Source organism: Gnatocerus cornutus, chromosome 4 (assembly GCF_029298725.1).
Source record: "Gnatocerus cornutus isolate USDA-ARS CGAHR chromosome 4, icGnaCorn1.1, whole genome shotgun sequence".
Lineage (NCBI taxonomy): Eukaryota > Metazoa > Arthropoda > Insecta > Coleoptera > Tenebrionidae > Gnatocerus > Gnatocerus cornutus.
Genome location: NC_142236.1, coordinates 4,051,901 through 4,074,565, shown reverse-complemented (window position 1 = coordinate 4,074,565; position 22,665 = coordinate 4,051,901). Strand labels below are relative to the sequence as shown.

The following is a 22,665-nucleotide window of genomic DNA, read 5'->3' as shown; positions in this document are numbered from 1 at the left end:
TGTTTACTCACGCGATTGAACTGTTTGTCTCTGTAAGTCTTTAAAACCGTGGCTCCCAGAATCTGGTGGTTTTAGTGGCGTGGGTTGGTATCGCGAATCCCACGCAAACGTCAAAACGCAAATGACTACGATGCGAATGAGAAATGGCTAAAACGAAGATAAACAAGTTATTATCTTCATTTGTGGTCCTCACATTGTCTTTCGGTGAGTCCCTTTGTGTTATTTCAGTGTTTTCTTAAGGAATTGTTGGTTTTAGAGTGTCATTTGAGTGACGCTGGTGTCACCTCGGACGCCGTTCCAGTGACCACCAAATGTGAGTTCTACGAACACAACAAGACTCTGTGTAGCGATGGTAAGGGGCCGGAGTGCCAACATGGAGTCGTAGACTGCGATGCCCCAGAAGCTGGTAAAAGGAACCATTGCTACGCGTTGTGGAAATGGGACAAAAATGGTACCACCCAGATCACGCTCAAAAAGGTAAACGTAAACATTAGGTAAACATGGTACTAAAGACGTTGCAGGGGTGTTTCCTTAACTACGAGGAGTGCTACAATCAGACCGAATGCGTGGAGAGAACGGCCAAAGACTTCAAGCAGCCCCGCTTCTGCTGCTGCGAGGGGAACATGTGCAACAAGAATTTTAAATATGATCCTGACCCTGTCACGGAGCCCCCACCTTCCAGCAGTGAGTCTTACCCAAAATCTTGTTCCTAACTTCATTTGTGACTTTCAGCACCTCTTCCAATGGACCACTCGCAAAACGACGTCTACATTGTTATCGCCGCTGTTGCGTTAGTGCTCTGCGTTATCGGCGGATGCGTTTTGCTGTACTGTTGGCGCAAGAAGAAATTCTACTTCAATGAGGTATTTGTCGCTGTTTTACTATTGAAAAACTAATTTTTGTGCTTATTTCACGCTGACTTTAGTGGGGAGTAAGTTGCTTTAACTTCAGTTGTATTAGTTCCTCCCTCCGTCGGCCATTTTGTAGTCAATACAGTGCCTACAAAATGGCCGATTCCTCACTTCTTCCCGTCTTAACTACGTCATTGTTTTGTTTTATCTAGCTGCCCACTACGGAACCGAACCCGGCGCCGCCCCCGTCGCCGTTCCTCGATATGCGCCCCATCCAGCTCATCGAAATCAAAGCCCGCGGTCGCTTTGGGGCCGTCTGGAAGGCTCAGTTCAAATCCGAAGAAGTCGCCGTGAAGATCTTCCCAGTACAAGACAAGCAGTCTTGGCTATCCGAGCAAGAAATATTCAAGCTTCCCTATATGAACCACTCCAACATCCTCCAATACATCGGCGTTGAAAAGCACGGAGACAACCTAAAAGCTGAGTTTTGGTTGATCACGGCCTATCACGAAAAAGGCTCATTATGCGACTACCTCAAAGGCCACACTTTGACTTGGAACGAACTCTGCTCGGTGGCTGAAACGATGACGAGAGGTAAGAGAAATGGTCCTTGGAGCCGGATCACGAGTTTTTATTACAGGTTTGATGCATTTACACGAAGCGGTTCCCGGAAAGACTGCCCATGATCCGGTTAAGCCTTCCATCGCCCATCGCGACTTTAAAAGCAAGAATGTGTTGCTGAAGAGCAACATGACGGCGTGCATCGCTGATTTCGGTCTCGCTTTAGTCTTCGAGTTCGGGAAATCCTGCGGCGATACCCACGGCCAAGTGGGGACGCGCAGATACATGGCACCGGAAGTCCTAGAAGGCGCCATCGACTTCAACCCGGACTCTTTCCTTCGCATCGACATGTACGCCTGCGGATTGGTCCTCTGGGAGTTAGTTTCGCGGTGTACCGCTCAAGACGGACCGATCGGAGAGTACCGCTTGCCGTTCGAAGAAGAAGTAGGCTCACATCCTACCCTAGAAGACATGCAGGAGTCGGTCGTGCAGAGAAAAGTCCGACCGGTAATACAGGAACACTGGAGGCAGCACCCTGTAAGTTACCAATGGTTATTTTTAATTTTTTTTTCTATTGTTTTGTGCAGGGAATGGCAGCTATGTGCGACACGATTGAAGAGTGTTGGGACCACGACGCCGAAGCCAGGCTCTCAGCGTCGTGCGTGATGGAAAGAGTGATGTTACAGAAGCGGTACGCGTTGTCTTCATACGGGATGCGGATCGAAAACGAAACGTTATTGTCACCACTCAAAGAAAACAGCATGTAGGCAGGTACGTGAGTGTTTTGTTTCGACCTCAGCGTCGTCTGTCGGAACCGTCCGTTACCACCCTAAGTCAAGCGTCGCCAACTTCATTCATAGCCATAAATGGCCATGTTATAGAAGGGTTTGAGCATTTCTGGAAAGTAGGCCTTGAAGTACTTCCACTAGCGCCCTCTATCTATTCTTAGGGTCGTTTAATTCGATATTTTAATATTACTTAGTGTTAATTATGATTGTTCAAATAAATTTCATCTGATTTGCATGGTTTAGCGGAAAAACTTACATCAGATACATAATTACTTAATAATTAGTTAAAAAAATTCTGAGGCGCCACTGCGAGTACTTTGACAGAAACAGTTTTTGCAAGAAAATGAAATGACTATATTCAAGGTATAAATAATTTTCATGATAGTAATAGACACTATGAAAACAAAGCGGCAAAATACTGTACGACAGGAATTCCAAAGCCACGCTTGATACTAGAAACATTTATAAACACCTTTTATGATTGAGGTTAACTACAAATGTCAGTTAACAACTCTAAAACTCACATTTATAACGAGCGGCAATTTTCTTTGATATTTCATAGGCACCCTTGATGCTAGAAACATTTATTATAAACAGCGGATATAAATGAAGTTGGCGATGAGTCAAGATGGCGGCGGAAATTGGGAACTACCGGCGTCGCCATCTTGTCGTTCCTAGCTCCTGATTGAGGTTGAAAGTTACGTACATGTTTTTTTCTTGCAGCTACCACTGGAAACCCGTACCTGCATCGCTAAAATAAGTACCTGGCGCCGAGCAGCCTGTGCCGTGTCTTAGTTACCACACTTGCCTATTATACACAGAGGATGTATTTTTATCGTTTACAGCAGTTTCTTGTCGACGCGGTAATTAATTTGACGTTTCCCAATACCGATGTGCCAATAGAACGTGATTTTTTCGTACCAAGACTGTTTTGTTTTTAATTTTGTGTGGTGTTCGGGACACTAAAGGACTTACTAATGCGGAAAGTATTTTTTCATGTTGGATTTAGGTAAATGTGACGATTCAATGTTGGTAGAGGATGAAGTTAGTTGAATTTAGGGCCATGTTGTTTTTGCAATTTAACATATCGTGAGCCAAAATTTCGACACAGTTTTAATGTTAAGTTTGTAAAAACAAGGATATATTTTTAATAATTGTGTGTCTAGACGACTAGATTGTACAGATGTTGGAAATACCCAGTAGATCTGGTGACTATTTTTTCAATTGTTGCAGTTTATTTTTAACGAAAAATAGTTAAATCTTTAGTATTCGGTGTCGTGAACTTCCAGTAGTTAATACTCAAAGAATTGGAAAACCAAAGACTGATAAATTTAAAGGAGAACACAATCTAGACAGTCTGTGGAGTCTTGCCAACCTTTTTCCCCTTCTTTTGTTTCTTGGACACTGCCTTTTGTTTTTCCCAACTACCTCCGAGTTTTTCTGTCGTGTAAATACTTTGTTTTATAGACTAAGGTGAACATATCACGATTTTCGTTTCAACAATAGTGCAAATGCAGTACAACATGACAACAGATAATAGCATTCCGATGACGATAACGAAATTTCTGTTTTTATACCCAACGCAAACACAGGAAATGTAAATTTTAGGCTTTAGGTTTGTGTATCTTATTCTAAAAGTTTTTTACGTGTAGAAAATCTAGGTAATGTCTATCCTATAGTTTCGTTATTTGTATAAATAGATGGATAAAGTATTGCTCTTTTTTTTCACCTCTCTAATCAATCGCGTGCTGATCGAACCAAGGGCACTCGTTTGTGTAAACAGAGGGTAGGTAGGTAAAGTAGAACTCTAGTAATGATATGCTTTATTAATTTCTAATATTTCACGTTATGACAGAGAGTGTACAAGGCCTCACCATTCCAAGTTAGAATAATGTAAATACCAAGGCAGGTCACAGGACGTAAGAGAAAAAAACCTGAAGATGTACTATAAAGAACGAAACTTTTGATTATAGTCGCGTTTTATCTCAGAAAGTGAACAAAGTCAGGGACGAATACAGTTAAGGCTAACACGATTTACGTCGTCACTTCGAGATATGTCAGTTAAAATTTCTTTCTCTAACACAGAAAATCTACGAAAACTCAGTCTTACTCGAAATTCTGCCTGTAAAAACAAATCACTCGAAACACTACTTGGTCAGTTAGCTCTCCTAAACCACTACTTACAAAAAATACAAAAATATATCACTGACATCCCTTTGGTACCTCTCGCTAAGAACATTGAGACATTTCCAAAAAACGATTATAATGGAATCTAGAATAAATGCGACGCGGCAATATTTACAAAGTTCGCCGCGTCCGTCTCTCGGTATTGTCCTAAAGGTGAGTACACAGAGGGAAGTTTATTGTTTGTTTGGCACGACTCTGGCCCTCAACAGTTGGACAGTCTGTTGGCTGACGGGCTCTGTTGGCGACTCCGAGTCGGAGCTCGGCGGGTGCTTCCCCGGGACGGCGTTGGACAACGGCTCCTCGAAAGGGGTCAAACTAGTGCCATCTGCAACAAAACCGCGAGGGTGACGTGGCGACAACCCCATGCACTCACAAATCTTATTCCCGTTCCCCAGATCAACATTATCGATCCGGTACTTGGCCGCCAACGCCGCCAACTGGTCCGTTTCGGCCTCATCATCCTCAAGACTCGAGTAGCTGCCGGTGGTGGCATCCCCATCAGACGAGCCCTTCGATTGTTTATCGCCGCGGCCCACTTCGACTTCTTCCTGGAATTTTATTACGATAGCTCGAGGGTACAACATCCCCTTTAATCTACCTCTTGTCCGCTGCTCTCCTCGCTGCTGCTGCTGTCCGAATCCGAGCTGCTACTCGAGGAGCTGTTCTCTTCGCTCCCTTCGTCCTCGTCGCTCTCATTGCTACTCGCATCTTCGACTGAAACGAAAAATGAAAGGTCGGAGCTTAAGAATGCAACAGTCGTCGGTTTTATTATGTAAATGCGACGTAAATTTTCGAATACTCACTTTGCTGGAGCTTTTCGAGGATCAACGGGTAGAATTCTTTGGCGGTGGCGTTGTTCGGCTCGTATTGGAGAACTGGCGAACAAAGCAAATGATCACGATATTAAATTATAGCAAAGTGGGCCGTGCACGCAATTTTTTTTGCAGTTTCCTGTTTTACCGACCCTCGTCACTTTAATGGAAAGCGTAACGATGATTAACTACTTACTCAGTTTGCAGTATTTTAACGCCGTCTCGTAGTCTTTCAGCATCACAGCTGATAGGAACTGAAACAGATTTTCTAAATTAGCGTCCGTTCGCTCGCTCGTTCGTTTGTTTATTCGTTCGTTCATTCATTTGTTCGTTCATTCGTTCGTTCATTTGTTCGTTCGTTCATTCATTCGTTCGTTCGTTCATTTGTTCGTTCGCTCGTTCGTTTCTTTGTTGGAGTAAACAGGGGAGGCATTTCCACTCCGCCTGTCCGAACGAACGAACGTTGTGAACTTCGCCCCCGAAAAGGTCACCTCGCCGCCGCATCTTCGCATTATCTCCCACTTATAGGGGTTCCGAACGCGTAACGAGACAATTTCCCCCTAAAATCCTCCCTCATTACTGTTGTTTTAATTAAATTTCGAGGCTTGCACGGAAGTATCCCCGGCAAATCGGCCCGGACGTGCAATTAAAACGAAGTTTAATTGAAAAAAACGCGCCTCAAATTCAATCAATCAATCAATTTAATAAAGTTATGAAATTCATGAGATTCGTGACGTGGTTTCGTTGCTAACAAATCTCACAAAAACGTTCCGTTTATCACACTTTCAGATCATTAATCTTAAAATTGGAAGCGTGAAACAATAGATTTTTATTGAGGGTGGGATGAATGGTTCGTTTTTCTTATCGCTTTTTCAGTGGCGCGGGGAATTTCACCGGTTTTGTCGTGTTTTTCCAGGGGAAAGTTTAAATGGGGGGATTAAAAGTTGCTGGGAAGCCAGAATCGGAAATTGGGTGAAACAGAAATCTGCGGGGTGGTTTGGGACAATGCTAATCCCAAAACAAAAGACCATCATCGTGCTCATTAATTTGGTTTTTAATTTTCAAGGATTAGCGCCGTGATTTTCTGGTTTTAGGGTTTTTTAGATGTCAATAGGATTTCATCGATTTAATTCCTGAATGATGCTGGGAATCCCGACTTTTATAAAGTAGAGTTGTGCATACGTCATTTTTCCTGCAGAAAATTTACCGATTTACACAGGAACAACTTTGACAGAGATAAGTCAGATACCTGTAATTGAATACATGTCAATTTTGTTTAATAGATGACGCCACAAGCAACTGTCAAATTTTTTACCAATCACAAAACAGAGAGATATAAAATATCTGCGAATTGTCACTGAAAAAAACAAAAACTGGTTAATTAGTGATACTCCCATCATTTGATGACTATTATTTTAAGGAGTTTAAAATATTAACATTGTGTAACTCGGTCTTCTGAATGACTAATCACACAGCTGAATTTTAAATTTGGCGTCTATATAAAAATTTCTGCAGGAAAATGAGGTTGCCAGGTTGATACAAGCCAGTTTTGTTAGTAGATGGCCCAAATGTCAAGTTTTTTACTACTTTTGTACACAAAATATGATGAAAAGCATAAAATTATAATAAAATATCTGCTAATCTGCACTGAAAATAACAAAAACAATTGTATTAGTGATGCTTCCACAATTTGGTGACAATTTGACAAATTTGACAGTTTTTGCTTGACATTTTGCAGAAATAAAAAAAAATCAGCATCGTCTAACTCGCTCTGCAGGCTCTCCAATCACAGAGCTGCATTTTAAATTTGGCGCCTACAAAACGTTCTGTGCAGAAAAAGTGAGGTTAAAAACTCATTAATTGAATTCGAGCACATTTTAATTGAGTTTTTTGGAATCTAGTCGTAAACGACTTTTTCTGGATTTCCGGGATTCTCTAGAATTTTCCATTTTGGTGTTTTTTATGTTAATTTTAAGTGAAAACTTAGAAAAATGACAGCTCGTTTGTTATCGAGCTCAGGAAATGCGTTGGCAGCACTGGTAACTAAATTTTTAGACTTATCGTAGCCTCAAACCAAATTACACTAAAAGTGCGATTTTACAACCTTTTCACGAATGAGACTCTCTCAAGTGAATAGAGCGTCACGACGCTCGTAAAATTTTAGCTCAGACACTCGTGATGATAACAGCTCAACCGTTTTTTGTGAGATACTTCAAACTTCTATGACATAATCGAAAACACAAGCGGGCTGTGACATCAAAAGTGTGTTGGTAGTCCTGTCTTTTTGACAGGTGAGCTACCCGCGCGTCACTGTTTTTTTTTCAAAGCACTCTTGAATCACGTAATCATAAAAGTTTCTTGTAAGCAGTTTAGTTTTGACACGAATCACTAAATTTACGTGCTTAAAGCTTAAACTTCAATCTTAAAGTTTCGTAATTTAGGGGAATTACCAAGTCACGAATCTAACTGCTTCATGAATCAGTGGTGTGAAGTTGGCTCAAGGTCAACTTAGCAACAATAGACGTGCAAAAACCCCGACACACATTGTCTCTTCAACTGTTTTTTTTTTGTTAGCATGACCGCAAACCAAACGAAGCAAATTACCCGGTAACTTAAATTTTTACCGCCCATCTGTAATCTCCATGGAAACGAGGCCAAGTTGGCACAAACACGGTTGTCAGAAACAAATCAAAACATCTCACCTTTAACACTCATTTTTAAGACTAAATTCCCTAACTACACGCTTTCACCGCTCGGCAATTTTTCGGGGAGGCGGCGTCCAATTTCCCTGCCGTGATTACTTCCGGTTAATTACTGACCTCTGCTAGAAATTCGGTGGGCGCCGAGATGCTCTCGTCGGCGTCGGTGTACTCGCTGAGGTCTTCATTGCTGCTGGACGTCGGTTTGAGCAAACCCACATTTCCATTGTCTTCGGTGGTCATCGTGGCGGGAGGGCTGCAAAAAACGTGATTTTTTATGAGTTTTGGTCCTTCGAGTCGGATCAGCTGCAACGCGTTTAATGGAATTCGTACGTCCAATTTCGCAGGCAATTTACTGCAGGCTAAATTAAAAATAAATTACATGGCATGAGTACTGAAAACATTTAAAACTCCGACGTGCCATTTTAAAATGAATTTTCCGTCCGTGCTGACATTCAACGAAGGAATCGCGAAGTGAAAGGAAGCGGGCCGTGGATAGAACGAATTAGCTTTTGGTCCTTTGAGCCGGATAAACACGTTAATTAGGGCAGAAACGAGGACATTGCCACGAAATTTCGGTCCTTCGAGCCGGATAAACTATAGATTGGTCCTAAATTCCGGTCCTTGGAGCCGGATCGTAACTTTTCCATAACTTTTCCCAACGGCATTATCGATCTCGGCCCTCGCCGAATTTATCTCCGCATGTTTCGTTTTCTACAGGTCGCCAAAACACAGACCATTGTCTCCAGTCACAGCCAACTCCGCAACGACATCGATTTTACGCTCGCGAAGAAGTCAAACAGCTAATTGGGAGAGGAAATAAGTTCTTTGTCGAAAGTTGAATATTATTTATGATAAAGTCGATTCAAAGTTGAAATTGGATTAAATGGCGCCGCCGTGAAAAGCGGAAAGTGGCGTTTTTACAAGCGATTTCACAAGACATGATCGACTTCGGTGGAAGTGGATCCTGCAGGACTGTTTGTTTGAATTATCTCTGCGTAACTGCGGTGGCTGCAGGCATTGACAAAGTGCCAGCAGGAATTGCACAAGCGACCCTGGAGGAGTCGCAAGTTCCTGGAAGGTTTCTGCTACTGATATTGGGACGTTTTATCGTTTTTAGCGCCGCGACGCCCGTACCTTCTTGTCAGCACCAGGGAGATATGAACAGACAGACTTTGTAATTTAAAGTGGGTTGGTAGTTCTGCTTGACAGATTGAGGTTAGGTCAATCAGAGCTACCAATATAAAAACCGTCACAAAGATCCAATTTTGTGATGGTTCCGTAATTACTCGTGAATATTCATGGCTACCAACGTGGCCGTCTAAAAATTCATGACGCGAAGCATTTTCCGCAAAATATGACAGATTTGTTATTTACAACGGCGCAATTTTCTCCGAGAGAAAGTCTGCTTAATGCGATTATTATTCTGTGGGAGAACTGCAGTATGTTGGATTTATTCCTAATGAACTCCAAGAATAATAAGAATAAGAGAAACCAATTAAAATGGCAGAAAAAGATTTCTATGCTAACTGAACAATCAGTTCCTTGATTACCACGTAATTATCCGCACCTTCCAGGGAAAAAAATCATTAAAAAGCAACGACTCGGAACGCCGCACGTTTGCTATCAATCACCTCAAGTCCGAATCATCGAAGTTGCACTGTAATAATTTCGCCCCCAACCGTGTCGGTATTTATCGCAGTTACCTTGTTTTTCTTGATCATCCACAGCCTTCTCGATCTCCTCAAAGCCCGCGTTTTAATCAAGCCGAACCTCTCATGTTCAGTTGTTTTAAGCTCCTCGCAGTCGATTTTATGAAAATTTCCCCGCACGAGTTTCAAAGGCTCCACTAAATTATGTCCTTGTAACCGTAAAGTCGAGTTAATTGCGTAGTCGCTGACGTCCGGGCAAGAAGCCATGTCATTAAAGATGGCGGATGAGATACAGTCGGACTTTGTTAACGCGGACAAAAGTATATTGTTACTCGAGAAAAATGGTTTCCTTTCCGAATAAATCTCGGTGATTCGGCAGGTGGCCATAGAAAGTAGTTTTCTCCGGGAAACCCGCTGCTTTATCGTTGTTTGCGTTCACAATAGATTTTCCGCTCTTTGAAGCTGTGCAGGTGGAAATTCATGCGGGGGTGGGAATCCCATTACGTTCGTGTGCATGTTTCTTCGAGCTGAATAATTTAGTTTTTTCGTTGTGCCACCCTGTATAACCCCCGACAAATGACAGACTATTCGTGAGACTTTCCATGTGCATTTGTGCATATTTAATCGCACGAAGCGCCACGTTATCGACTGGTTTTTACATTATCGACCATCTAAATGGCCATTTGATAAGTGCAATTATTGAAAATCGTGCTTGGCTGCGATACAGTCGAATTTCGGTGCGTTGAACCGCGTGAAGTTAGCGCAATATTTTACAACCGCGCGTAAATCAGGGCCGCCCCGGATGAAAGTGATATGTCATCTCCGTATCAGTTTACGCTTAATCGAGCGGACAAAGGGGTAGTTAAAAATAAAATGGCGGAGCGAAAATTCGCGACGGAAGCTTAATCGTTTCCGGGATAAGCGCCGACATGCTTGATTTTTCTACAAGTTAATCGTGTTCATGTGGGCGAGTCGCATCAAGCCATGCCGCAACTTCTCGCCTAGAGAAATGAAGTGGAGATTTTGTAAATCCACAGAGTGAAGTAAAAGCGACAACTCATGCCGGCCTCATGTCTCTTGATTATAACGCCCGAATTGTAAATGGAATTCCGACGGCGTTTAAATCTGGTGTAATTCGACGGGGTTTTGTATTACAATGCTGGGAATTTACTGTGTTCTGGAATATTAAAGTCTAACGTTTATACTGTCGTTTTTTATTTCTGGTAAATATTATGTTCGAGAGAGGCAAAATGGAACTTTATTAAGCTTGTCGGCAATAACTCAGACGTTTATCCGCATTCGACTATTGTTTCGCCGAATCGGGAGTAAATATGCTGAAAGGAGGGTTTAGTTGTTACGTAATGAACGGGTTTATGACGATTAGGGCCACTTTAACTATAAATTAAAGTTAACAACCGAAAAGTAATAAGTGATACTTTGTATTTAAGCGGTATTTTTACTGGAAATCGTCAAAATAGTTACTTTTTAACATCGTGCAATTATAGTTAAAAACAAGAAATTATGATAGTTAAGTAATACGAATTTCGGCAGTAATGAGAGAATTGGCCAACTAATTAGTACAGACATATAAATACTAGTCATGAATGATAGTTATGTTGATGTTGCGCCAAATCATTTAAACTATAAATACCTAATAGTTATAGCATGCCGATTTAATTAACTTTTAAAACACTAGCTAACTATAAATTTTAGTTAAAAAAAAAGCACAGAAGGAGGGATAGTTAAGTAACTTGATATTCAACATTCAAAGATTCAATTTATAGTTACCAATAGATAAGTAATAATTTATACCCGGCTTCGAAGCGATATTTCAACTAAAAACAAATTAGTTACTTTTTAGCGGCATGCAATTATTGTTAGAAAAATACGAAATAACGATAGTTAAGTAATATAAATTCTGGTAGTTAATGAGAAAACTAGGAAATAATTGTCTCAGAATAAAATAAAAACTACTCATCGATGATAGTTATATTGATGTTGCGCCAAATCATTTAAACCATAAATAATAGTTATACAAAAGTACGTAAAATGTTGACAGTTACAAAATTGGCTCAGAATAGTTAAAAAATAATTGTTACACCAGTGAACATTTCAATTATTAAACTGTTAAAACTCTAGCTAACTATAAATTATAGTTAAAAAGTACAGAAGGAGGAATAGTTAAGTAAGTTGATTTTCTACATTTAAAGAGCGCAGTCATAATTTTACGTACAACTATAAAATTTTGCTGAAACGACATAATACAAGCAACTTTACAAGGTTTTAATAAAAATAAATTAGTTAAAAATTTTTTAAAGAGTTGAAAAAGTTTTTTTTGGGAAAATATGTAGTTGATAGTTAAGTAATGAATATTTGATAGTCGCAGTTTTAGTGATACCTAAATTTAATGTTTTTAATAGTTAAAACAAAAATTGGTAATTGACAGCTAGTTTATTAATTATACGTTGATTTATTATACATATATTTTATGTATCTATTTACCCTATTTGCAGTTAAGCTATAATTTATAATTGATAACTACTGAAAAGTATAATAAGGCGTAATAATATATGTATACGTACAATTTAGTAGAATATTTAAATTGGTTGCATCGTAGCTGTAAAAAAAAACAGTTAAAAATTATGATAGTTAAGTAGACAACGCAGTAAGAAATGGTTAAAAAAACAGTTAAAATTTTATTGAAACAGCAGCAGTTGTTATTTTTAGGAAAATATGTAGTCAATTGATAGTTAAGTAATGAAAATTGTATAGACGCTGTTTCAGTTATAACTAAATTAATTTTTTTTTAATAGATAGATAAAGCAGAAATTGGTAACTGACAAAATAATTACTTACAACTGAAAAGTGCACGAAGTAATAAGATGTATTTCTGCACGATGTAGTGAAAGACAACAAAAAATGTAGTCAAAAAATGATAGTTAAATAAACAAGGCAGTTTATCGAAATGATTTATTTGTTAATCAAAATAGTTTAGCACCTGCAAGCGCCCACGTTTCGAGCTCATTCAACATCTTCACCCTCTTTGCGCCTGTCTACTCATCTACTTTCCATCTCAACAAAACAAATGGTGCAACATTTCCAACCAGCGGAAACCGCCAAACGTCCGACAAAACCATCAAAAAATCACGTTTCTTACCTTTCGACGTGTCGTCTTCGAGTTCTCTCTTCGCGACGGTTTTGATGTTCGCTTGCGTAGTTTTTAGGCCATAAGAGTTTGTGGTGTTTACGTGGTGGCGACAACAGGTCTACTGAGAGGTCGTCGCTGCACGGCATCGCGACGGGCGTCTCTGCGACCGCAGCGCCATTTGAAGCACGTAATCGATAGGAGGTTTGAAGTTTGGGGGGAAAAACGGGCATTTTGACGGAACGGCGAATGACAGATGTCGAAAGATTTTGATTTTTTGTTTGAAAAATTCGTCAAGTGGGCGGTGAGAGATGTACAGTGGAACTTCGATGGGGACGGAAATTTGAATACAGTGGGATTTCGGTGGTGCCGACATAAAACGCATATAATTTGTTTTTCGTTTATTGTAACAATGAACATATTGTCTTAAGTTATGGCCAGGGGTTAATCAGTGTCGTAATACTGACTTCAATCATTTTGATTTGAAAAAATGGGCCCTGAGCTTGCTTGATTACATCGTCAGATTGGGAACAAAACAGTGTGCGAAATGGCAGTGTGTTGTCTAACTCGCCTACTCAGTAATTGACAATTTGACACTAACTGTTACGATTATATACAAAATTAGGCTACGAATAAAATTAGTAACAACATGTATAATATAAACAAAAAAACTCTTCTACGAAAAAGATCACTTCGAATTTGATTGAAGAGGAAGATCGAGATTTGACTATAAATCCTTGGATTTTAATCGACTTTCTTCGCGTTGAAAGCGCTTTTCTTGGAGACGTACGTGTTTCCTTGACCACAACCCATGTCCATTCCAAAGAAGACTTGACTTCCTTTTTCCATGTACGCTTTCACGTAGAAATTTCCGAAGAGGACGATGAACGACATCATGTAGATAATGAGAGTGTAGTGCATCCATAGAGGGAATTCGCAGCCGGTTCTGATCCCGTTTATACCCAAGATCAAGGCACAGGTGAACTGGATCTGAAAGAGGACCAGAGTGGTACCAAAACATATACCAAACTAGAGTGGTACCGAAACATGTACGAGAACAACACAATCGTGCATACAACGGTACCACCGCGAGCGGTACCGAACCATATAGGGAATAAAATGATATATTCAGCGGTACCACCGTAAAATTCCGCGGCTAATGAGCGGGATCGGATCGCGATCGCGGTAATTGGAGCTCGTAAATTGCCAGTTAATACGCTCTAATGACAATTAAGAACCATTAGCGTGGTACTACCGGTGTGATTACGTAGGAAAACGAGGCCTCGACAATCAATCGTACAGTGAGCATCTCTTAGTATGTCAACGTTCAATTTCGAGAGTGAAAGTACCAAAGTAGTTCACACAGTACGACCTCCTTTTGCTGGATAACAAGTCCGTTTTACACACCCAGGTCGAGGGTTCTCACGGAGGTACCACCTGTCACCACTGATTAATTGGAAACGGTACAAGTTTCTTCTTCGACAATGACTCACCATTTGCAGGATGGTCAAGTACTTCTTCCACCACAAGAACTTGGCAACGTGAGGTCCCAAAGCCGCGAGTCCGTAGTACGAATACATGAGTACATGAATGGCCGAGTTTACCATCGCCGGTAAGAAAGCTGAAATTTGGGATTAGACAACGGTACCATCGTTACAAAGATTTACTTGATCCGCTTGGTACCCATTTGATTCCGATCCACCACAACGAGAACATGGTGGAGTGATGGTACACGTGTAGGAACGTCAATTGTTTGTCTTTTTTCCTCAGAATGAAGAAGAAGGTATCGCAGAATTCGAGCAGTTTTGAGAAGTAGTACCACCAGACGGCGTTGGCAATCTACAAAACTTTTTATAGAATGACAATTAAATGGTACCAGACACTTACTTGGAGTTCGTCAGGGTGGTTCCGCTGTCTACATGGTTCACAGATGTAGCTATATCTTAATCTAGTCGAAGCAGTGAGCAGCTACAACAGAAACGTCATTTTTCGTAACTGGTGGTACCAAAGTACTCACTTGTATCGATATATAAAAGTTTAAAGCCGCCATGACTAAATTGTACGGTATTAAAAGCCATGTGAGTCTGAATGGTTTTCTGTTCTTCATCAGTCGTGGCCCTGCCCATACTATGGCTAAGTAAAGTACTGTGTACGCTAAAGTCGGTCCTGGAGAATCCACCAAGGGCCATCCTCGAGTTCGAGAATCTATAAGACACGTTAGTACCAATGGTACCACCGAAAAAAAAACTCACCAGAGAGAGACAACGTCCATTCGTAATAGTTGTAAATTTTGGATAAAGTCGTGTGCGTGGAGTTGATAAGTTTCGACATGGTCACACCAGAGAGTTATCTGCAACGAGTGGTACCATCAAATCAAGAACGAGAAATATTTTACAAGGGTTTATATGAAGCGTCCGGTTGTTAAAACGCAATTATGCAAATATTCTGAACGGTTTGAAACGATCGCTATATTGTTTAGTACCACCTCGTCAACTTTCTAAACGAAATGAGACGAAAAGTAATTAAGTTAACTTGCGATTTGTACTTTTTGTAAAACGGTACGACCACCCGAAAATCACAAATTTTGGAGGGTTTTCTCACCAGCAGTTAATCAAAAATCGTAGTACCACTTGAACAATTTCGCGTCTTTCCATTGATGCTGGGCACAAAACACAAACTCCCCTTGAGGGGTGCACGATGCAGTCGCAGCGAAATTCACGATAGAAATGTTCAAAACGAAAGCACGGATCTTTGTAAAAAGTACCACCAGGGTTCATTTATTCCACCAAGAAAAAACAGCAAGAAGTGGTACGCCGTACGGAGGGGGATCCTTCTTGTCAGTTCCGTTTAATCGCAACGAACTTCCAAAGACCGGATTTTTGCGCGTGCGGTACTACTTTCCAGTTGGAGGTGGTACCAAGCAAATTTAACAATCAATTGTGTATTTCCGACTTTCTTTGCATTGAGACGTGTAACAGTTTTCGTTTGGCGATGGATAGGCCGTGAAAGTTTTTTTTTTTATTATTGATGAGCACATTTTTGATGACACCGAAATGTTAGGTGGTACCGGTTACGTAAAGTGGATGCGAGATGGTCAAACTTTCACTTCCGATTCCAATTAGCGGGAGATAAGATTGCGTCATTTCTATGGTCCGAATGTGTGTTATTGTAAAAAGTGGTACCAACGAAAGTATACATGTTAGGAAATACTTCCGATGGGCGAAATTATGTAACGAATTCGTAGAGAAGTTGCTTTCTCTTAGTTTTCGGTACTATTTCCGGATGATAAATTTGTAGAGACCACATAAGAATTACGTCAGGTTCTGGTACTACCACGCGATTTTAATTTTACACTTCCTCCATCCGAGCGTGAGAGATTCTAATTACCAATTAGTAATGACGCTCATAAATATTAAAATCTGTAATTGCATTATACAGGGCGGGGCGAAATTACTATATTGTGGTGAAAAGAGAGTACCCAAGACAGATCCCTGGGGCGCAAAAAGCGGGAAATAATCGACAAGCGATGATAAGTGAGAGGCGGCGTTGACTGATGCTCATTAGATAACTTATTAACACTCGATTTTTTTAGAACGCCATATTGGCCGCCATCTTGTTTTGCAAAATTTGGTCGCAACATTGAATTTTTGGTGACCAAAAAATCGTATTAAATATACAGAGTGATAATAAATCATGTGGCAACGAAAGTGAAGTTTCTACTTTTCTCCATGGACGTAAACGCGTCATTTTCGGCTAGTTGGGTGTGCACCCATCATGACCAACTAGATTGTGACGCTTTATGGTTTTTTTGGCCACGATTTTAGCGAGTGTAGAAAAATGTACCGCGAACAAACACGTTCGATAAATTAGAAATTACTCTTAATAAGTTAGAAAGTTCAATGGCTCGGTTGTTTATTTTATTTTCACCGTTGAGACCACGCGTTTAGAAATTTTGTACCATGTACCATTTCACTTCGCAAATACGTGTGATAATCAAGCGTGTGTAACAATTCGCGGAAGCACAAAATTACATTTTATCTTCATTTTTTTGGTCGCCGATAAAAAACTGATTTAGTTTTATCCTTTAAAGCACTCGCTCGTTTCTATAGTCAGCGAAATCGATTGGAAATTTGCGCTACTTCTGGCATAGATGGAATTTCGGTCGCATGGAAGTTTACGCATTGTTATTTGAATCTGATGAGAAAGTTATGGCTTTATCGATGGATACAACATGTTCCGTTTCACCTTAGGCTCTATTGTGACCTACACGGAGGATTGGGGTCGATGGGGTCATAATTCAAGTTAAAACAAATTACGGAGGGAAAATTATGGATTTTTTTACCCCAAAATTTACTTTGTAGCTTTGATTTCACTCTCTGTAGGCATTTCTGGGACGAGGGGGGAAAGACGTGCTTTTCTCGTTAGATGCGCATCTCCATTTATTTAAAGCGATTCAAACCCGAAAAGCAGAAACCGTTTTGGTTTTATGATGAGTTAATTAATTAATTAAGTAATTAATGACGAGAAAGCCGCGTGAATTGGAGCAAGTCAGATTTTGGTGCTTAGCAGAAATTCAGATATTAAGTGACCTGAAGTTTTTTTTATGTATCATTTTTCATTTTACATAAGATAAAAGAAGCCTTTGGCATGTGACCACAGAAAGCGTCTAGATTTGTCTTTATTTCGTCTTTTAGTACGTTTGCATTTGTTAGTAAGTCTAAGAACCAATCATAGAAGAAGCGTGACTTCAAAACGCGACTTTCATTCGCACAGTTATATCACGTGAAGCTCTTTATGTCATCTTTAGCACGTTTCATTGGTGGCACGTGACTTGAGAACGCAACCCTAATTTGTCTAGATTTGCTATGATTTTTTTTAGTACGATTGCATTCGTTAGCATGTCTAAGGACCAATTACAAAAGAAGCTGGTGGCACGTGACATCAGAACGCGACTTTTATTCGTTTGGTTATGTCACACGTGACGCTCTTTATGTCAACTTTGGCGTGCTTCATTGCGCGTTAATTCTAACGACCAATTATAAAAAATATTTTTCCACGTGACTTTTGAACGCAATTTTCATTTGTTTATATGTAATTTGGTAGCATTGAGAAACAATATTAAATAAGAATCTAAAGAAGAAATTTAAAGAAGAGTGGAAACGGAAATCCACAGAATAATTCAGAGAAAAGTCGAAAATAAATTTAAATTTTTAAAATTTAGAGTGGGATAAAAAGAAGCTTAAGAAGAGAAATATAAAAGAAGAGGAATTGAAGCATAAAGAGTAATGTAAAAAAATCTACAACAAAAACATGTTTAGATCAATTGTTTTAATATAGCATGTATTTAAGTCTACAGAAGAATTCTATGGCACGTGACTTTACAACGCAACTCTCATTCGTTTAGTCATATCACACGTGACGCTCTTTATGTCAATTTTAGCATGTTTCATTGGTGGTTAATTTTAAGAACCAATCATAAAAAACCTGTAGAACGTGACCTCGGAACGCAACATTAATTCGTCTAGATATGCCTTGATTTGTTTTTATTAGTATTAACATACAGTGCCATGTGACATTACAACGCGATTTTCATTCGTATAATTATGTCACACGTGACGCTTTTTATGTCATCTTTAGCATATTCTATTGGCGTTGAGAAACAATTGAAAAATAAGAATTTGAAAAAGTTCAAAAAAATATTTAAATCAAGGGTAATACATAAAAAAAATTAGAACTGGAATTTTGGGAGGAAATAAAGACATCGAAGAATTTAAGAAGTAGCTAAAACAAACTCTAGAAGAATTAAGGAATCATCTAAGAAATCTGAAGGTTGTAAAAATGAATTAAGAGAGAGAGGAATCCAAAGAACATAAATAAATTTCCAAGAAGAGGAATTTAAGGAATGTAGAGAGGAATCTCAAGAAGATTAAAAAGAGAAATCTGCAGAATTGAAAAGAAAAAAAAGTTTTTAAAGAAGAATTTGAAGTGAAATAAAGAGAACAAATCTAAGAAGAGTAAAAACAAAATCTAAAAGAAGGAATCGAAGTATACAAAAGAAAATCTACAAAAAACATGTTTTGTTTAAATCTTTTAGAATATTGTAATCGTCAGTAAGTTTGAGAACCAATCACAGGAGACGCTCATCGCACGTGACATCAGAACGCAACTCCCATTCGTTTAGTCCTATAACACGTGACGTCATCTTTAGCTTATTTCATTGGTCGCTAGTTCGAAAAACCAATCATAAAAAATCCTGTGACACGTGACTCCAGAACGCAACTCTAATTCGTCTAAACATGTCTTGATTTTTTTATTAGTATGTTACAATAATTAGTTGGTATGTCTAATGACCAATCACAAAGAAAGTTCGTGGCACGTGACATCAGAACGCGACTCTTATTCGTATAGTCAGTCATGTCACACGTGACGCTCTTTATGTCATCTTTAGCCTATTTTATTGGTCGGTCAACCTACGAACCAATCCTTGTAAAATCCTGCGGCACGTGACCTCTGAACGCGACTTTCATTCGCTTATATGTAATTTGGTAGCATTGAAAAATAATAATTAATAATAAGAATCTGACAAAGAAGTTAAAGTTAATACTCTGAAATAAACTACAAAGAATCGAACGAATCGGAAAAATGTAGGAATTAAGAGAAATTAGGAGATTTAAGAGAAATGTAAAGAACAGAAATCTAAGGAATTTAGAGCAATCTTAAGAAGAATGGAAAGAGAAATCTGCAGAATAATCTTAAGAGGAATTCAAAGAGCAATTGATAAGAAATCTAAGTTTCTAATGAAGAATTTAAAGTGGAATAAAGAGAAGAGATTTAAAAGGAGCCAAAAACGAAATTTAAAAGAAGAAGAAGAATCTTCTAATATATGTATTGCAACAGTCAGTAAGTCTGAGCACCAATCACAGGAGAAGCTCATGGCACGTGACCTCAGAAGGCGACTCTCATTCGTCAAACGTGACGTCCTTTTAAGTCAAAAAGCCAAAGAGAAGAAATCAGCGGCACGTGATCTTAGACCGCATGTCATTCGCCTACATTCGTCATGTGACCCTTTTTTTTAGTATTTTTATTAAAAACCAATCAGTGACCTTGGACGCGCCTCTTATTGGTCAAGATTTATCCCGTCGACTTAAGCTAAGTCGCTAAGTCTGGTTCGACTTTCACGACCGAAAGTAAAACCGAATAGCACAATTAGAAAAAACGCCATTTATTACGTAAAAATCGTGCGTTTTACCTTGAGGTGGTCATGGCACACTCGATCGATTACGTCTCATTTCGTCCACGTCTCCCCTTTCCCTAATTCATGCGATTTTTTCCGTTTAATTTGCTCCTAACCTTACCCACTCGCACAACACACCCTTTCCAGCGCGATTACACATCCAGACTACAGCATTCCCGGTATTTTCGCCCCTGGAAAATCGATATGGGATATGCAGGCGATTCTTTGTTTTAGCTGGGACTTTCACGTGAAGAAAATCGATTTATTAAGAACGATAATTGGTAATTTGCGCTTTCGTTCCGTTAGTTTGACTTTTATAAAGGTGTTATCTTTGTTACTTTACAGCCCGAGGGGGGAAAATTGGGTTTTGCTTTCTTTTGCGCAAACTTCCGGGTTCGGTAATAAAAGAGAGAAAAACGAAACTACACTGCGCGACAAAAATCACGGACGAGAACAACACTGCGCGACAAAAGTTGGGTTTATTCAGTATATAACATACACTTCAGATTTTCGATTGTTTTATTTTCTTCGCCTCCTCCAATTCAATGCGATTTTTCATACTCATCTTCTTCCCGTAACTCTGCCTCTTCTGGAGCTGCTCCAACTAAAAAAACAACTCAACGAATTAAATTCTACCAAAATCCGTACTTTTTTAATCCTGTCGCTGTCAGTGTCCTTGAAACAAAACCTCCTTGGTGTAGTCTTCTTCACGGGCACCACCACGTCGCTTGGGGTCTTCACCTCCTGGACCATAAACTGTTGGTAAAAACTACGGAATTATGGAAATTGCGCGTTTGGACTTACTCTTCTTCTTCGGACTCCGAGCAGCATTTGGTTTCAACTCCTTCTAAATCCTCCTCCAGTTCTTGATCTCGGTGTGGTGACAATTTCCCACACTCTGCTCGACACGTGTCGGGTCTTTTTTCCACGTTTCGGTTCATTTTCCGGTAATACATCGTCAGGTACGAGCGCGTGGTTTTCTTCGGGAAAATGACAGGTTTCGGGGGCTTCTCTCGTTTTCTAGGTTTCAAGTCGAGGTTGCTTTTGGAGGTTTCGCCGGTGTACAGAGGGACAATGGTGGATAAATCTTCATTTTCCTCCAAAGAGTCGTAAAAGTTTTCCGAATCTGACTCTGACATGTTTTGTCATCGTAACTTTGACAGTGAAACTTTCCAATGTTTATTTTGGTAATTACAGTTATTAAAAGTGGCTTCCCCTTTCTTCGTACGCATGTAAAAATGAATGTACTTTCTTTTTATAAAAGGAGAATGTTGATGTAGGTTGACCGTTTTGTCGGAGATTTCGTGATCTGGTTTTACCCGTTTTTGGTCTTTTTTGGGAATCTCCGCTGGTCAATAACGATCACGGCGATGGTGAAAGATAAGGATAATGAGAATCAAAGGCGGCTTGGGGTATGCAACCAACTTTACACGCACGACGTGGGTAATTTGATTTTGATTTCGCACACTAAATCGTGCAGTAATGAGTGAGTAGGTGGTTTCAAACACGTGTAGCGTACAATGTTTTATCTATGATTTGTGATTAATGGATTGAAGAGGATAAAAATCAATTAAAGTTTCACGCGGAAGAAATAAAATGGAAAGGAAATCTCGTAACTAAAACAATTGAATTTCAAACCGGAGTGATTACTTTCCAGGTAATAAATTTTGAAGTAATCGTAAAATTTTAATATTGAATATAGAAGTTTTAACGGTTCTCGTTTAGTTTCTGCGCTTTAAAGTAAAAAATTGGCAGTTTTTGATAACTCAAATCGTTTTCTGGTTAGAACGGAATTTTAGAAATTACGAAACCAACTCATGACAGGGTTGTATTTAATTTTTTTCCTCGAAAGGTTCACATTTCTATTGCCCTAAAATTTTGCACTCAGTTAAGGAACACTTTAGAAATAGTAACTTTCTCAAATTTTATTTTAATATCTTAAAAACCAACAAAGATACGAATTTTAATAAAAAAAGGTTAAAATTTTTGGTTCGTCCTAAAATAAAATTTCTAAAATCTTTATTTCTTGTGTTAAAATTTTGTACTTTGGCACAGTTAATGAGCACTTAAGAAGTAGTAACTTTCCTAAATTTTATTTATAGCTTCAAAACTAACAAGATATAAATTTTAATAAAAAAAAAATTAAAATTATTAATTCGTTCTAAAATAAAATTTTCTATAATCTCTATTTTTTGTTCTAAAATTTTGCACTTTAACACAGTTAATAAAGACTTTAGAAATAATAAATTCCCCAAATTTCATTGTAATATCTTAAAAACTAACAAAGATACGAATTTTAATAGAAAGTTGTTGAAAATAATTGGTTCCTCCAAAAAAAATTTTTCTAAAATCTCTATTTTTTGATCTAAAATTTTGCACTTTAACACACTTAATAAACACTTTAGAGATAATAAATTCCCAACATTTTATTGTTATATCTTAAAAACCAACAAAGATACAAATTTTATTTTAAAAAAGTTTAAAATTTTTAGTTCGTCCTAAAATGAAATTTTCATTTTCTAAAATTTTGTTTTGTTCTTAAGTTTTGCACTTTGGCACAGTTAATGAACACGTTAGAAATAGTAAATTTCCTAAATTTCATTGTAATATCTTTAAAATCAACAGAAATACAAATTTTAGTAAAAAAAGTTTAAATTTTTGGTTCGTTCTAAAATAAAATTTTTGAAAATTGTTATTTTTTGTTTTAAAATTTTTCACTTTGCTCAGTTAATGAAC

At 38.8% G+C, this 22,665-nt stretch overlaps 4 protein-coding genes and 1 long non-coding RNA gene across 6 annotated transcripts; 2 read left to right on the top strand and 3 right to left on the bottom strand.

Annotated features, from left to right (window-relative positions):
* The first annotated feature begins 38 nt into the window (after positions 1 to 38).
* On the top strand, positions 39 to 3,914 carry put (activin A receptor type 2 punt). The gene is made up of 8 exons (XM_088034195.1): positions 39 to 204; positions 257 to 477; positions 522 to 684; positions 733 to 863; positions 1,064 to 1,445; positions 1,492 to 1,949; positions 2,000 to 2,183; positions 2,924 to 3,914. Exons 1-7 carry the CDS (start codon positions 144 to 146, stop codon positions 2,177 to 2,179), a joined length of 1,596 nt encoding a protein of 531 aa, XP_087890321.1. The 5' UTR covers positions 39 to 143; the 3' UTR covers positions 2,180 to 2,183; positions 2,924 to 3,914.
* A 92-nt stretch (positions 3,915 to 4,006) lies between these two features.
* LOC148176131 (uncharacterized) lies at positions 4,007 to 12,871 on the bottom strand. 2 transcript variants are annotated; one of them, XM_088033992.1, is made up of 7 exons: positions 12,708 to 12,871; positions 8,019 to 8,154; positions 5,396 to 5,453; positions 5,191 to 5,262; positions 4,986 to 5,101; positions 4,761 to 4,935; positions 4,007 to 4,712 (listed from the first exon to the last, which is right to left on the bottom strand). In XM_088033992.1, the coding sequence occupies exons 1-7, from the start codon at positions 12,842 to 12,844 to the stop codon at positions 4,561 to 4,563; spliced, it is 846 nt and encodes a 281-aa protein (XP_087890118.1). In that variant the 5' UTR covers positions 12,845 to 12,871; the 3' UTR covers positions 4,007 to 4,560. The 2 variants fall into 2 exon arrangements, with proteins under 2 accessions (XP_087890118.1, XP_087890117.1); XM_088033991.1 differs by lacking the exon at positions 12,708 to 12,871 and adding an exon at positions 12,133 to 12,151.
* Positions 12,872 to 13,083: 212 nt separating this feature from the next.
* On the bottom strand, positions 13,084 to 20,124 carry LOC148176129 (very long chain fatty acid elongase 4-like). Its single transcript, XM_088034034.1, has 7 exons — positions 19,945 to 20,124; positions 14,948 to 15,045; positions 14,713 to 14,900; positions 14,583 to 14,663; positions 14,363 to 14,534; positions 14,189 to 14,316; positions 13,084 to 13,685 (listed from the first exon to the last, which is right to left on the bottom strand). Exons 2-7 carry the CDS (start codon positions 15,024 to 15,026, stop codon positions 13,440 to 13,442), a joined length of 894 nt encoding a protein of 297 aa, XP_087890160.1. The 5' UTR covers positions 15,027 to 15,045; positions 19,945 to 20,124; the 3' UTR covers positions 13,084 to 13,439.
* Positions 13,927 to 14,784, top strand: LOC148176130 (uncharacterized). Its single transcript, XR_015769911.1, has 2 exons — positions 13,927 to 14,125; positions 14,198 to 14,784. It is a non-coding gene; the product is annotated as an uncharacterized LOC148176130 (long non-coding RNA).
* Positions 20,125 to 20,431: 307 nt separating the features above from the next.
* Positions 20,432 to 21,068, bottom strand: LOC148176128 (uncharacterized). The gene is made up of 3 exons (XM_088035023.1): positions 20,734 to 21,068; positions 20,578 to 20,698; positions 20,432 to 20,533 (listed from the first exon to the last, which is right to left on the bottom strand). The coding sequence occupies exons 1-3, from the start codon at positions 21,066 to 21,068 to the stop codon at positions 20,432 to 20,434; spliced, it is 558 nt and encodes a 185-aa protein (XP_087891149.1).
* Between the last annotated feature and the right edge of the window lie 1,597 nt (positions 21,069 to 22,665).